Below are 14,972 nucleotides of genomic sequence, written 5' to 3'. Positions count from 1 at the left end.
GACTACAGGCGTGCACCACCGCATTCCAGCTCATCATTCTGTCATTATATTTCAGTTATTTCATGTTTCAGTGACTGAAAGTGAAAGTACGATAATCTTGTGAACACAAGCCTTCACAGTGGAAAGAAAACTACAGTCTATACCTCATTCCTTCTTCAATACAAGCATCTGCAGGAAAAGGGGAAAAAAGAGGCGGGACCATCTACTATCAACAAATTTCGACTTCACCCTGCCCATCTGGATCTAGTCTCCCTCATTAAATGCAAAGGATGCTGCCACCTGGCTCCTCTCCCTAGCAGTATTCACATCATCTAGGCTAGAGAATCCCTTCCCTTTGGCCCGTTTTGCACAAAACCGAGTAAACGTTTTCAAAGTATAAATACGCAAAATCATTTGCTATCTCTTTACTATGTATGATGCGCATAGGTGTTACTGAATATTTTGGAACCTTGAGAGATAAAGTATGGGATGTTGAGGATCGGGGAATGTATCTAAACTTTCAAGTTGTGTCCTATTCAAAAAACTCCCTTCTAAAAGTATTTTTACGGTATGTAGGGTTTTACTGGAACAAAATCTCTACTTAATAACAGCGGATCCCCTTTTATTATCTTTGTGCCTACCTGGATGCACAGTTCCAGGATGTTCTCGTCACGAACCACAAGCCCACCAGAGGGCGCTGGTTCCCCGTCTACCTACTGTTCTCCATCAGCGACTCAGAAAATTCAGGTTAAACACTCAGGCAGTCTTTCACATTTAATCCACAAATATTTACCGAGAATTTGCCGTGCCACCAGGCGCGGGGCTAGGTTCACAAGATACAGTAGTGAATTAGGCACGATTCCTATTACCAGAAGCTTAGAGCATAGGAAAGACTGAAAGTAAGCAACGGGCTACAATAGTAGGATAAGTGGAGAGTTTCTAGGTCCATTAAGTTTGTTGTTGAATATAGGCTCCAGGCCTTAGAAGCCAGCAGCAATTCATTAAGAGATCTCGGACTTGTTTCTGCTCTGTATCCCGGGCAAGGAGCTCCGTCCCTAAGGTGTTTTGTTAGAGCCAGAGACCTCTCCTTGGGTGACTGCATTCGTCAGCCCCACAAGTCCCCGTCTCTGGCCTTTTTCGGGGTCTCCGGCAGCTCTCTGACAGTTCCCCTTCTGCCCCAGATCGACACTTACTCCAAGGACCAGGGATTACTCACAACTATCCACCAGAGCTGGCTCCGCCCTTTCTTTTTTCTGTTAAAAATCCGGGGGCTGTTAGTGTTCTCGGTTCCTAGAGTTCCTGTTCTGATTCTCGCGACAGTTGCGAGGCCTCGCGTGAAGTTCACTTCTAGTTCTTATTTCGAATTTGAGACTGGGAGAGAGTGTCTGCACTTGCCCACCTCCTCAGAACCCCTCTGGCCAGGGATGGCGCCTACGTGGCTTGGGAGGCCCTGAATGAATGGGCTTGGCCCAACTCAGGGGCGCTCTCCGAAGGGAGAGTCCCGGCTGGATTCCGGGGCTCCAGTGCGCATGCGGAGTCGATCCCGCGCAGGCGGGCGGGGGCCGCAGCCAGGCCTTGTGGGCGGAGCCTGACTAAGTGCCGCCCCCTCGCCGGCTGCGGATTGCTATTTCTGCCCCCCACCCCCACGCGAGCTGGACTGAGCCGCGGCTTCTGTGAGCCACTTGGGGCCGGCCGGGGCGGGGCCTGCCCGATCCGGGTTTGGCGGGCGGGCCCGCAGGAATACTCTCCTCCCCGCCCCCGGCCCAAAGTGCCACGGTGGCGGTGGTGGCGGCCGCGAGGCCGAGTGCCTCCGGCCCTGCCAGCCTCGCAACCGTAACCTGTAATCCCGACCCGAGGGACGCCCGCCGGGGAGGCGCCAGCACGCCTCTCCCTGCGGCCGCTGGTCGGCTCAGACCTCGAATTACCCGGCTCACCCGCAGGTCGCAGCACCTGCCGGATGTGGGGAGGAAGAAGGAGGCCAGATGAGGGAAGGCGGATGTAGGCGCCCAGTCTGTCCGCGCCTCAGTGGGGCAGCTAGGTGGGCAAGCCTGCTGTCGCTCCCGGGAACCAGCCCTGGGCTGCGGGGAGACGAAGTTGGTTGGTCCTGCCCTCCAGGAGCGCCCCGACATCGACGTAAAATGACTTGGCACCAGAGCTCCTGCCGCCTCCCCCTTATGCAGCTGCCCTCGCCGACGCTAGGGACTGTAAAGTCAGATGGGACAGAGCCTAGCCGTTCAGCCAACACTTTGAGCTTCCCAGCCAAACTCCTACCCCCACTCCCCGCCTCCGGTCCTCACCCCCTTCCTCTCTCCCAGCCTCGGTGTCTGGTTACGGCTCCTCTGCTCGCATTGTGACTTTGGGCCAGGCTGGGGGAAATGACCCGGGAGGGTCCCGTGCGGCTGCATAAAATTGGCAGCCTTAGAACTAGTGGGAAGGCGGGTGCGCGAAGTCGAGGGGCGGAGAGAGGGGGCGGAGGAGCTGCTTTCTGAATCCAAGTCAGTGGGCTCTCTCAGAAGTCCTCAGGCCGGAGCAGAGGTGGCTGGCGGGCCTGGCTGACTGCGCCCCTGCTTTCTTTCCATAACCTTTTCTTTCGGACTCGAATCACGGTTGCTGCGAAGGGCCTAGTTCCGGACACTAGGTGAGCACTCTGTGCCCCAGGCCATAAGCGAGGGGGCATCAGCTCCCCCAGTTCCCACCCCCCATTAACAGCTTCTTCTGGAGCCGCCCATTCTCTTTTGGCAAGGATGCTCAGGGACCAGGGATCGAAGTCGGATGGTGCACGGAAGTGGTGCTGGTGGTGGGTGTGCGTGCGCCTGAGCCTTATCACCCTTTCCTCACCTCTCTTCACTCCCAGCCCCCCCAAGAACAGCCCAACTGATTGCTAACTGCCATAACTGGATAATCCTTAGAGGGTCACTAGGCCTGTGTGTTGGGGGAGTCTACTTGGTAACGGGGGAGGGGGCGATGCTAGTGTCGTGCTTTGGTACAAGAAGCAGTGAGGTTGGTTTTTCGGCACAGGCCCTGTTTCTGACCTCCTGACCTGGCTTCCCTTCCTGGCAGGGTGCCACGAACGCGCTGATGCCCCGAGTGCGCGTAGGGCTTCCCGCTAACCATGCCACCGCCGCCCGCAGCTGCCTTGTCGCTGCCTGTGCTCCTACTACTGCTGGTGGTGCTGACGCCGCCCCCGACCGGCGCAAGGCCATCCCCAGGCCCAGATTACCTGCGGCGCGGCTGGCTGCGGCTGCTAGCGGAGGGCGAGGGCTGCGCTCCCTGCCGGCCAGAAGAGTGCGCCGCGCCGCGGGGCTGCCTGGCGGGCTGGGTGCGCGACGCGTGCGGCTGCTGCTGGGAATGCGCCAACCTCGAGGGCCAGCTCTGCGACCTGGACCCCAGTGCTCACTTCTACGGGCACTGCGGCGAGCAGCTTGAGTGCCGGCTGGACACAGGCGGCGACCTGAGCCGCGGAGAGGTGCCGGAACCTCTGTGTGCCTGTCGCTCTCAGAGCCCAATCTGCGGGTCCGACGGTCACACCTACGCCCAGATCTGCCGCCTGCAGGAGGCGGCCCGCGCTCGGCCCTATGCCAACCTCACTGTGGCACACCCGGGGCCCTGCGAATCGGGTACGCACGGCCCGGGGCCCCCACCCCAGCATTTAGGTTTCCTAGAGGCACTGCTCCCCCACCCCTGACGGCATTGGTCTCTGGCCCGCAGAGCAAAAAAGATAAGGCCATAGAGGCCTCGAGTCCAGTATAAAACCCTGCTCTCACTACTGGTCCATAGAAGCTGCCATCTTAAGGTGGGGGTGGGGGGTGGAGTGGAGTGGGGGTCCCGGGCTTCCTCAGCAAGCTGCATGCGCTGAACCACGTGAAAGCTCCAGAGCTGGCTGGCAGGGAGAGACAGGTCCTCTGAGGGCGCAGACACAGACTATGGGTTTCCTCAGAGACCCCCCGACTTTTCCCAGACCAGTGGAGTCCAGGCAGCAAGACGGGTTCCTGTGAGATGCAATCACGTTTCATTTGGGCAGATTCTTAGAGCAGTCTGTTCACCCAGTCTCCCCACTTCTCTCCTTTCTCCTGCGTTTAGGGATTAGTGAAGGGGAGCGGGAAGCTAAGCTAGTTCTCTATCCCTGGGAACTGGGGGCCATTCAGGCCTCTAGCTTTCCTTGGTAGCTTTAGTAACTTTCACTTCCTGAGCCCCGGCTCTGCGTCTGGCTCGGCTGGGGCAGCTAGAAAACAAACACCCCGCGGGAGTCCCAACAATTTCCTCCACTCCTGCAGGCTTCCTGCCTGTCGCACAAGTCCAGCTTCAGGTTCTCCGCCTTGCCGCGGGATTCCCCCAGGGGGTGCTGCGGAGGGAAAGGCTGCTTTTCCGCCTTTGGGAACTGGGCCTGTTTAGAAAAGGGGAAGGGGGCTCTGGAAGGTTTTGGTTACAAGCACTGCAGGAAAGGCTGAGGAGGGTGGAATGAGGACAGGGGAGCAGTTAGGGACAGAGTGGCTGCCAAGCTACAATGTAGGTGTGTGTGTTTGTTTGTGCATTGGGTCTGCATGAGGTTCTATGTGCACATGTGCATGTATACCTATCTCCACGTCTGCGTGGTACCCTTGTGTGTACCAGCATCCACATCTGTGTGTACCTGTGTGTGTCATGGTGTGTTTATGGATGTGTATTTACCTCTGCATATCTTGTGTTCTGCCACGAGCATGTCCACAAAAATTTGTGTATCGTGTCTTTGCCAGACTGGATGCCTTTGCTGGGCCATGCTATTCTCAGACCTCCCACCTTCACCCCCAGGGCCCCAGATCGTGTCACATCCATATGACACTTGGAATGTGACAGGGCAGGATGTGATCTTTGGCTGTGAGGTGTTTGCCTACCCCATGGCCTCCATCGAGTGGAGGAAGGATGGCTTGGACATCCAGCTGCCAGGGGATGACCCCCACATCTCCGTGCAGGTAGACTGGTGGGAGAGGCTTCCCTCAGGCAGCCCAGGGCCCTCCAGAAGGACCCTGCTGATTCCTTGCCTGGCTCCAGTTTAGGGGTGGACCCCAGAGGTTTGAGGTGACTGGCTGGCTGCAGATCCAGGCTGTGCGTCCCAGCGATGAGGGCACCTACCGCTGCCTTGCCCGCAATGCCCTGGGTCAAGTGGAGGCCCCTGCTAGCTTGACAGTGCTCACACCTGGTAAGGGGATTCCTGAGCTCTGGGGGTTGGGGGGATGGTGCTGGATTCCAGCTGTGAATGTGTAAGAAACAGTCCATGTGTCTGAATACACAAGCATAGCCTTCCGCAGACTGGGCTATGTGGGCACTGACAGTCCCTCTCTCCTGTTCTCCTTTGCCCACATGTGTTTGCAGACCAGCTGAACTCTACAGGCATCCCCCAGCTGCGATCACTAAACCTGGTTCCTGAGGAGGAGGCTGAGAGTGAAGAGAGTGACGATTACTACTAGGTCCAGAGCTCTGGCCCATGGGGGTGGGTGAGCGGCTATAGTGTTCATCCCTGCTCTTGAAAAGACCTGGAAAGGGGAGCAGGGTCCCTTCATGGACTGCTTTCATGCTGTCAGTAGGGATGATCATGGGAGGCCTATTTGACTCCAAGATAGCAGTGTGGTAGGGGAGAGACAAAAGCTGGAGCAGGGTAGGGAGAGAGGCTGAGACCAGGACTAGTGGGGTACAAAGGGACCCATGCAGGAGATGCCCTGGCCAGTAGGACCTCCAACAGGTTGTTTCCCAGGCTGGGGTGGGGGCCAGAGCAGACACAGAGGTGCAGGCACCAGGATTCTCCACTTCTTCCAGCCCTGCTCGGCCACACTTCTAACCGCCCTTCCTCCCAGGCCCTGGTTCTTGCTATTTCCTGGTCTCCAGCGTTTATCTAGCCTGTTTGCCCTTTCCCCAAACTCATCTTCCAGAACTTTTCCCTCTCTCCTAAGCCCCAGTTGCACCTACTAACTGCAGTCCCCTTTGCTGTCTGCTGTCTTTTGTATAAGAGAGAGCACAGCGGAGCATGACTTAGTTCAGTGCAGAGAGATGGGTGAGGCCAGCTCCAGATCTTTTACCACTCTGTATTGGACAAAGCCTAGCACAGGGCTAGTCACCAATAAAGATTTCTAATGATGTACGGACAGATGCACAGACAGTTTATGCAGATGTGCACATGAAAACTGAATATCCCTGGGAGGCCTCCCACACTAACAGAACTCTGGCTTCCAGAAGCTGCAGGGCCTGCTCTCTAAGCACATGCCTGCCAGATGTACAGAGAGAAGGTTTGAACTTGGGCCTATCCTGCCTTTGAGGGAGGGAGGCTGGAGCCATCTGGCTGGAGGGAAGTTATCTTCCCAGTCTGCCCGCCATTGGGGCTGGTATACATTACCTGCTTCTGTGCTCATCTTATTCCAAACCCTTCCCCAGGCCAGAATGGGGAACAGGGCTATGTGGGTAGGCCCCCAAAATGAAAGCATAAACTGGATAGAGGAGGGTAGAAGTTTGGTCACCTGTGTGGTCCATACCCTTCCCCAGCTCCCATAGGAATCTACCCATTTCCTGCAGAAGCCAGAGCCATGGTAAGCCTGTTTCCTATCTGCCCCAATTGTGACCTGTCCTCTCTGGCTTGGGGTCCCCAAATCTCTTTCCTCATTCTCCTTACCTAGCCCGCCCAGGGACACTGGTGAGACTCAATGTTTATTTAATGATTGAAGGAGAGAATGAAAGCATAAGTCAGCGAGGCTGAGAGGCTGTGTGTGGATGGCGACAGCCTCCTCCTACACGCCAGGGCTCCACCCGGATCCTGGCGCCACTGCGGGAGGGCCTGCCCTTGCCTCAGCGTCAGAGTTTGTCTTCTGGGGCCCAACGCAGGGAGCCTGGCCACATGGGAGGGGCGTGGTCCGGAACTCCAACCCCAGGTCCTGCTTGGCCGCCCCTCCCGCGGCTACGCCCTACTCCATCTACTGCTGCCTTGCCAGCGATAGTTTTTATTGCCGAACCCAGGCTGGAGCTGGGCGGCCCCAGGAGCCGCGCACAACAGCCCAAGCGGGTTGGATACCGGGAGCCGATTCCAGGGCGCCCACAGAAGCAGAATCAGAGGGGTAGGCGGGGGTGGGGCGTGCTCTTCGGCGCTGTGGCCAAAATCCGCTCGGCGCTGAAAGAGGGTACGTGGGTGTGAGTCCCAGCATCAGCCAGGGAATCCGCCCCTAGCTTGTTCTTCACCCAGCAGGGCTCCAAGGCGCCCTCTGCGGGCCCATAGCTCCTACCGCGTCCACCTGCAGAGCAGAGGCTCCTCACCAAAAGCCCCACCCCACCGGAGAGGGTCACGCAGGTCCCGGGGAATCCGTACTCCTTGATCGCGTTAGCCGACTTTGCAGCCTTCTAGCAGCCTCAGTTTTCCCCTCCGCCGCCTTGCTGGTTCAAGCCCCACAGCCTGGAATGGGAGAACTGTTGTCCACCGCCCCCTCCCTCCCCGCACCCCGCCTCTGCTGCAGCGGACCCGCTTTAATAATGTCGCTGGAAAGTGACACGCGATTTATTATTAAAGTAATGCGGGCGCAGGGACGGGAGAGGTTTAATAAACGTGCTGAGATGCCGAGGATTATTCACCGCAAATAAATGAGTGCGCGGGCGGCGTTTTAATAAATAATTTCCCGCTGCTCCCGGGGGAAGGCAGGGGAGGGGGAGGGAGGAGGAGGGAGAGGCTCAGCCGCTGCCAGAACTCCCGGTTTCGCCTCCCCACGGGCTTTCAAGCCATCCCCGCGTTTTGTGTCCTAGGTTGCTCACACCCGAGATGTGAGGTTCCAGAAGCGCCGACCCAGAATTGCCAGGCCTGAAGGCAGGAGAGGCTCAGTCGCACCCTACATCCCCCACCTCCAAGATTTTAAGTATAGTCCGCTTGAAATCCCTGGAATGCGCTTTCTTCTGGCTCCTACCCGGAGATCCGGAGTCAGGAAGGGTCCGTCGGACCAGCTCCTCCCAAGCCGAGGCTTCCAGGCCTCCGCCGGGCTCTTCTCCCTGCTTTTAGCTGAGCCGGGCTGGGCGTGCCTCTCTCCTCCATCTAGAGCAGGGTGTGAAGAAGAAGCCAGAGGGGGCTGTCTGAAAATGACCCTGACCCCCTCCTCGGGCTGTCGTGAGGAGGAGGGCCGCTTCGACTGGTTGCTCTCATCGCGAAGGCTCAAAAAAGAGTTGCGCAGCCGTGCTGGTATAACCGAGGGTGTCCTGGCGAAGCCCAGCCCCTGGCGCCCTGGTGACCGGGGGGTCGATGTGCGGACTGGGCAGAACTGGAGCCTGAAGCCGAAGAGCGTCCCTCAAAAAGAAGCCTGGAAGCCCGAGAGATGAACCCGACTCAGAGAGGGCCAAGACTGCAGACCTTGGGGACCGAGGACACACTCACCACGCTGGTGGGGGCTGGGGGGAGGACGCGGGCGGTGGCGTGCGGGGAAGCGCCTGGGGAACACCTGGCTCTGCAAGTTTTGTGCCTTAGCGGAAAGAGGCGACATCTCTGGCAACTTGGGAGTACAGGAAGTGGCGAAGGAGTGCCATCTGGTGATCATTCTGGTAGTGACACTCAGACCTGGGCCAGGGGCCTTGAGACAATTTACTTGACCGGAAAAATCTAAGTAAAAAAAATGCTTCAATTTGTATTCATTTAATGTATATGAATGTGCACATGTATGTGTAGCATATATTAGTGTGATATCTATATATAAAATATAATAAATAGTAGTTATGTGTGCATTGTATGTATGCATGTATACATCTAAATGCATATATATGTATGTGGATATATTATACATGTAGTTTTTTTGAGATGGAATCTCACTCTGTTGCCCAGGCTGGATTGCAGTTGTGCTATCTCAGCTCACTGCAGCTGGGTTCAAGCGATTCTCCTGCCTCAGCCTCCCAAGTAGCTGGGATTACAGGCGTGCACCACCATGCCCAGCTAATTTTTTGTATATTTAGTAGAGATGAGGTTTTACCATTTTGGCCAGGCTGATCTCGAACTCCTGATCTCCAGTGATCTGCCCTCCTCAGCCTCCCAAAGTGCTGGGATTACAGGCATGAGCCACAACACCTGGCCTATATATAGGTTTTGTATGTATGTATGTGTGTGCAAAAGTCCTCAACCCTGGGGAAAAAAAGAGGCCCTGAAGAAAGGGGAAAAAGGCAGTGAAGGGGCAGCAACCCTGGTAGTCCAGCAAGGGAGGGTGAGAAGGAAGGGGAGACGTATGAGTATTACCATAGACCAAGGGTTGGGGTGGCACCTGGAGACTCGTGGACTTGACTGCATCTGGATGTATTGTTATATGTATATGTATAGACATTTATTTTCAAGTATATATTCCATTATGTATCATACTTTCTTTTTCTTTTTTTTTTTTTTTTAGAGACAGGATCTTGCTCTGTCACCCAGGCTGGACTACAGTAGCGCTTTCATAGCTCACTGCAGCCCCAAACTCCTGGGCTCAAGTGATCCTCCTGCCTCAGTCTCCTGAGTAGCTGGCATGAGCCATGATGCCTGGCTGTGTCATATTCTTTCTACAAATACTTGTCATGTACCAGCACTGGGCTACATCATGGGAAAAAAATTGCCTGTAACCCAAGAACTTGGGAGGCTGAGGTAGGAGGATTGCTTGAGCCCAGGAGTTTGAGACCAGCCTGAGTAACATAGTGAAGCCCCATCTCTACAAAAAAAAATTTTTTTATTTGTTGGGTGTGATGGCGCACACCTGTAATCCTAGCTACTCTGGTAGCTGAGGCAGGTGGATTGCCTGAGCCAGGAGTTCAAGGCTGCCAGTGAGCTATGATTGCACCACTCCAGCCTAGGTGACACAGCCTTAAAAGAAAATTGTTCCTGCCCTCATGGAACTTGGATTCCAGTCTAAGATGTGTATGTATACTTACATTAGTTATGTATGTTTATATTTCCAGGATTATGCGCACACGCACATATAATACTGTCTAATATGTGTATATGCGAGTAGATAGGCCTAAATTCTGGTAGGCCTGGAGATTCCCTGGTTTTTTACTCACAATCACTGGTCCTGTCACCTGGAGCTCTATTCTGAGCATGAAGGCAGCTGAGGGCAGAGGGAAAGAAGCTAGAGACATAGCCCTGTTGCCTCCTAGGATGCATTGTGGTTGTTTCCTCAGCCTTCTGAATGACTGAATTCTTTCTAAACCGGGAACAGCTGTGTAAGTGCACACGTGGTAAGGAACTGTTGGTGCACATCAAGTCTTGCCTCTGCTCAGTGCTGGGGAAGGGTGGGAGCGGGGTCTGCCAGGCTGGGGTAAGAGGCTAGGTTCTCTGAGGGCAGTGATGAGGGCACTTAGAGACCAGGAGGGATCAGTTCTGGGAGGCAGTGAGCTCTGGGAGTCACTTGTGGATAATGAGGGGCAGTTTGAGGACACTTGGGGAGGGATGGGGTGGTGGGATAGAGAAGGGGGCAGAAGTGAGTAATGAGGTTGGGATTGGGGATGGAGCTGGGGTGGGGACAGGGCAGAGATAGAGGCTCTGGTGGCAGGGATACACCTGTCTGGGGGTGGAGCCTGGAAGCCATCTTGAGGGGGTCATCCCTCCCTCCCCACCCCCACCTCCCTTCCCCATGCTGGGCCCCAGTTTAGCCCTCTGTCTGCTGAAGCTGACTCCCAGATGTGCTGGGGGCAGAGGAGAGCTAAGGCTCCAGGGCCTGGCCTGGCTTAGGTGACTCACTTAAGTGGTGGGTGAGGTGGGGCAGGGCTCACAATACCAGCGTCCCATGAAGCCTTGTCCCAGCCACCTGGGTCATCTCCTACCTGACTGCCATTACCAGCTTCCAGTTTGGGCTCAGCCCAACGGGTTCAAACAAGGGTGGGGCGTAGACTTGGAAAAGGTCATAGAATGTCCACCCACTCCACCAACACACACATTTCTAGGACTGAAGTGGGAAGGTGCTTCTGAATCATTTCTTCCTTTCTCTGTTTTTGCTAGATGCTTTCCAGATGCAGTCAAGTCCGGGAGTTGCCAGGTGCCACCCCAACCCTTGGTCTATGGTAATTCTCGTACCTCTCCCCTTCCTTCTCACCCTCCCTTGCTGGACTACCAGAGTTTCTGCCCCTTCACTGCCTTTTTCCCCTTTCTTCAGGGCCTCTTTTTTTTCCCCAGGGTTGAGGCCTTAGATCCCTGGGCTGTGTCCTCGCTGGTTAGGGAGTGGGGTGCGGGCGGGATGTGCTAAAAACGCAAGCTAGTTCCTGGCCTAGATTTATTTTTCGGATTGATTTATTTTTAGAGGCAGGGTCTTGCTACGTTTCCCAGACTGGACTTGAAGTCCTGGGCTCAAGAGATCCTTCTGCCTCAGCCTCCCAAGTAGTTGGGACTATAGGCGCATGCCACTGTGCCTGGCCTGGATTTGGTTTTGACATTTACTCTGCCATTTGGGCAACTAAAGCCTCTCTGGACAGGGTGGACAGTTATGAAAGTCCAGTTGTGGTGACAAGAGTTACCCCACAATCAAATCTCATCCCATCCTCTTGGTGGGGAGCACCTTAAAGTGCTCAGTACCTTCAGTGAAATGAGGGCTGGAGTCCCCTGGAAGAAAAGACAGGGTCTCTATGAGAAGTGGTGACAGCTTGAGGGAAGTAATGGAGTCTCCCAGGATAAGAGTTGAGGACTCCAGGGACAATTGCTTCCTGCTACCCCCACCCTGAGAGCTGGAGTAGGGCTGGAGAAGGCCTCACAGTTCTCCTGGGCCTAACTCCTTGGTGTCAGAGGGATTAAGTTCTGGGGGCAGTAGTGGAGGGTTTCTGGGGGGAGTAATCTCTGAAGGGTAATGGTGGGTCTTTGCACAGGAGGTTTTGCAGTATGGGATTGAGTCTCAGTTCTACTGCTTTTTTTTTTCTTTTTTTTCTTTTTAAGTCAGGGTGTCGCTTTGTCACCCAGACTAAAGTGGCACGATCATGGCTCACTGCACCCTTGAACTCCTGAGCTGGAGCAATCAATCCACCCCCCTCAGCTTCTTGAGTAGCTGGGAGTACAGTCATGCACCACCCATGCAGCCAGTTCTGCTTTTTAAGTGCGTACATTGGGTAGGTTTCTTAACCTTCCTTCTTCTGTGTCCTCTTCTGCAATATAGTGATAAAATTTACTCCATAGGGGTTGTGACGAGGATTAGAGATCTTATAAGCAATGTGTCTGTAACAAAATAGGTGCTCAATAAACGTCAGTTTTACCATGCATTACTATTTTGGGGTAGATGATCTGCATGGAGATGGGGGCAGGGTGCCCAGTGCAGAGCTCCCTGCTGGAGTGGGTGTGTTGGAGAATGGGGTGATTGCAGTCTTGGCATCTGCCTGGAGGAGGCCTTAGGAATTGGGCCTTAGGAAAAGGGGAAAGGCTGAGGCAGGATAGAGATGGGCAGGGACTGGGCTTCCAGAGAGCTCAGCAGTCTTCACCCCCACCCCTAGCCCTCCTCAGGGAGCCCTTGTCAGAACCCAGGGCTCTACCTCTGGACTTATGAGGAGGGGCATCCCCCAAAGTCACCTCCATCCATCTCTTTTATCTGGGCTGATGAAGGGCTAGAGCTCCAATGGGGCCTCTGATGGGGAACAGATACAGACCAGGCGGAAGCAGCCGGAACTGTGCTGGGCTGGAGCTGAGGACTGGGCCAGGGGGTCAGTGAAGACAGATAAAGCTCAGAGCAGCTGGAGGCTCAAGGGACCTGGGGCGGGGGAGCAGCAGGGGCTGAGGGCCGGCTGTGTCCTGGGAGGAGGCAAGGCCGGAAGCTTCTGATGGGGACCAGTGTCCATCAAGGACTTCAAATGACCAGACAAAGCCTTTAATGACTCTTTGGGAGGAGGGAAATAGAGACGGAGCTGCCTTCCCCAGACATGGGTGCAGGAAGGCCAAGGTGCCTGCTGAGAGTGAGGGTTGGTCCTTGGGGAAGTCGAAACTTAGAACAGAAGGAACCCTCCAGGCACAGGGCTGAGGCAGCGGTTCTGGGGCTGCCTTACCTTTAAGGCAGAAAGAGATGGGAAAAGGATTGGGAAGCGATTCTGTGATTTTAGTTCCTGTTTTAATTAACTTTGAAGGGCTTGGGGCCTCCCTGAACGCCAGGGAGGGGAGCAGAGCAGACATTTATTTTCCTCTTTTCCCTTTTAAAGACAATTTTATTAAATCACTTTGTTTTCATTCTGGCTTGAACATGGGGCGTTTAAATGGAAAAGTAATTATTTCACCTCGTTTGCTTATGGAGAGAGGGGAGTCAGGAAAGGGAGGGACGCCAGTGAGAGGAAGAGGCTGCAGTCTCGAGCCCAGTGTGCACACAGCGTGCGTGCACACACAACCATGCTCACACTTACACCGTAATCCACGTCCACATGTCTCTCACACTAGCACACGTGTGTACAGTCCCAAATGCAGACACTTCAGTACTTGGATGCACACATCCACATTCTCCTGACACACACTCCTTCGCCCCAGCCACACTTACAGACAGAAGCACTCTCTCTCATGCACACTCACAGCACATTGTGCTCACAGTACAGGCACCATCACAGTACCCTTAAACACCTTCCAAGCACCCGTGGGTGTGTATGCACACACCCGTTCACACACGTGTGCGCACGCACACACACAACCCCAATGTAGGCCAGTACTTCCAAGCCTATTGCATTACATCATCAGAAGTACACACAGTTTCAGACACACAATTACACAGAAGTTCATTCTCCAATACACAGGCACACCCTGACAAGCAGCCTTGGGGACAGACATGTGAGGGGGACATTGTCATGGAGAAGGTGAAAGAGTGGTGGAACGCTCCCTCTTACTGGGGTTCCTGAGTCCCCAAATCGACCTAGGCTACTCCATGAGCCCGTTTCTCTGTTCCTGTGAAGTTTTCTGAATGATTGCTTGTGACCTTGATTCTGTAGCCTCTGGGACAGTCGCTCCCCGCAACCTAGCCCCCCACCTCAGATCACTGGGGCAAGGCAAGAGGCCCCACAGGTTTTCTGGGTTCAGCCGGCCCTCATCAGGACCCAGGTTCTAACTCCAGCTTCCCCGACTCCCGCCGCCCCTCCCTGCTGTGTGAACCAGCGTTGGAGGGGTTAAAACTTCTGTAGAGCGCCCCCCTCCACCCCCACCCCTGGCTGGTACAAGGAGGGCGGGTTTGCGCCGTACCTGTACTTTGTCTTCATCTGTCACCCCTTCTGACAGTCAGATACATCTTGTGGGGGGGGGCGTGGGGGGCGAGGGAGCAATAATTAACCTCTCCCGCCTCATCCCCCAAATACCATTGCCTCAGCAGCGGTTGCATCGAGGAGAAAGAGGGAAGGGGAGGAGATGGAGATGGGGAGAGGGGCGAGGGGAGAAAGTGGGACGCTTCCAGAGCCACGAGAGGGAGCAGAGAGGAAAGGCCCTGACATTTTACTGCTCTGCCAACCTCTTTTCCACACCCTTCTTTCCACCCCTCTTCCTCGGGGAGCTGCAGGCAGGTGGGAGAGGCGATTAGAGCGACAGGAGAAGACTGCCGTACTCACCACCATTTCCTCATAGCAGAGGCTCCTCGCAGGAGTTGGGGGCAGAGCGAGACGGGGAAGACAATCTTCATATATGAGCGCTGCAAGGGGACCCGCAGAACTTACAGCATGCTAGGCAGGGGCAGAGGGGGTGGCCGCCCCGTGCTGGCATTTCATGTTGCTGTCAAATGAACAGAGCTTGTGTTAAGAACCAATTTTTCTTCCAATCAATGAAGGGGAAGATGTCTTGGGTCATTCCTGGAGCAGTCAAATGATTCCAATGCCAAGGAGCTGCGGCTCAAAGGGGACTTCAGATTTGGGCTGGGAAACAGAGGACACTCGAAAAAGTCAAGCAAGCCCCTAGGCAGTGGCTGGAACCAGAGCTTGGGTAAGGGGAAGACCAATTTGTCTTGGGCTGGGTCCTTGGATGAGGCGGCCGGGGGTGGGAATAAGGGTCGGTAAGAAACACCCAGCCAAGGAGAACTCCATCAGGAGAGAATCAGCGATGATGGAAAGGAGAG

At 55.0% G+C, this 14,972-nt stretch overlaps 1 protein-coding gene across 1 annotated transcript; it reads left to right on the top strand.

Annotated features, from left to right (window-relative positions):
* Window positions 1-2,453: 2,453 nt before the first annotated feature.
* Window positions 2,454-8,594, top strand: KAZALD1 (Kazal type serine peptidase inhibitor domain 1). The gene is made up of 6 exons (XM_058435765.1): window positions 2,454-2,617; window positions 3,040-3,596; window positions 4,768-4,928; window positions 5,008-5,155; window positions 5,329-7,055; window positions 7,732-8,594. The coding sequence occupies exons 2-5, from the start codon at window positions 3,092-3,094 to the stop codon at window positions 5,421-5,423; spliced, it is 909 nt and encodes a 302-aa protein (XP_058291748.1). The 5' UTR covers window positions 2,454-2,617; window positions 3,040-3,091; the 3' UTR covers window positions 5,424-7,055; window positions 7,732-8,594.
* Window positions 8,595-14,972: the final 6,378 nt, after the last annotated feature.

This window comes from Hylobates moloch, unplaced genomic scaffold (genome assembly GCF_009828535.3).
Source record: "Hylobates moloch isolate HMO894 unplaced genomic scaffold, HMol_V3 SCAFFOLD_3, whole genome shotgun sequence".
Classification (NCBI taxonomy): Eukaryota; Metazoa; Chordata; class Mammalia; order Primates; family Hylobatidae; genus Hylobates; species Hylobates moloch.
Note: the sequence above shows the minus strand (reverse complement) of the source record. Positions and strands in the feature narration are given on the sequence as shown.

Bases quoted from the DNA above. Each gene is read 5' to 3' on its own strand.
- KAZALD1 (XM_058435765.1), top strand. From the start codon at position 3,092: ATGCCACCGCCGCCCGCAGCTGCCTTGTCGCTGCCTGTGCTCCTACTA. The intron at 3,597-4,767 runs GTACGCACGGCC...CTTCACCCCCAG, and splicing joins CCCGGGGCCCTGCGAATCGG to GGCCCCAGATCGTGTCACAT. The intron at 5,156-5,328 runs GTAAGGGGATTC...ATGTGTTTGCAG, and splicing joins CTTGACAGTGCTCACACCTG to ACCAGCTGAACTCTACAGGC.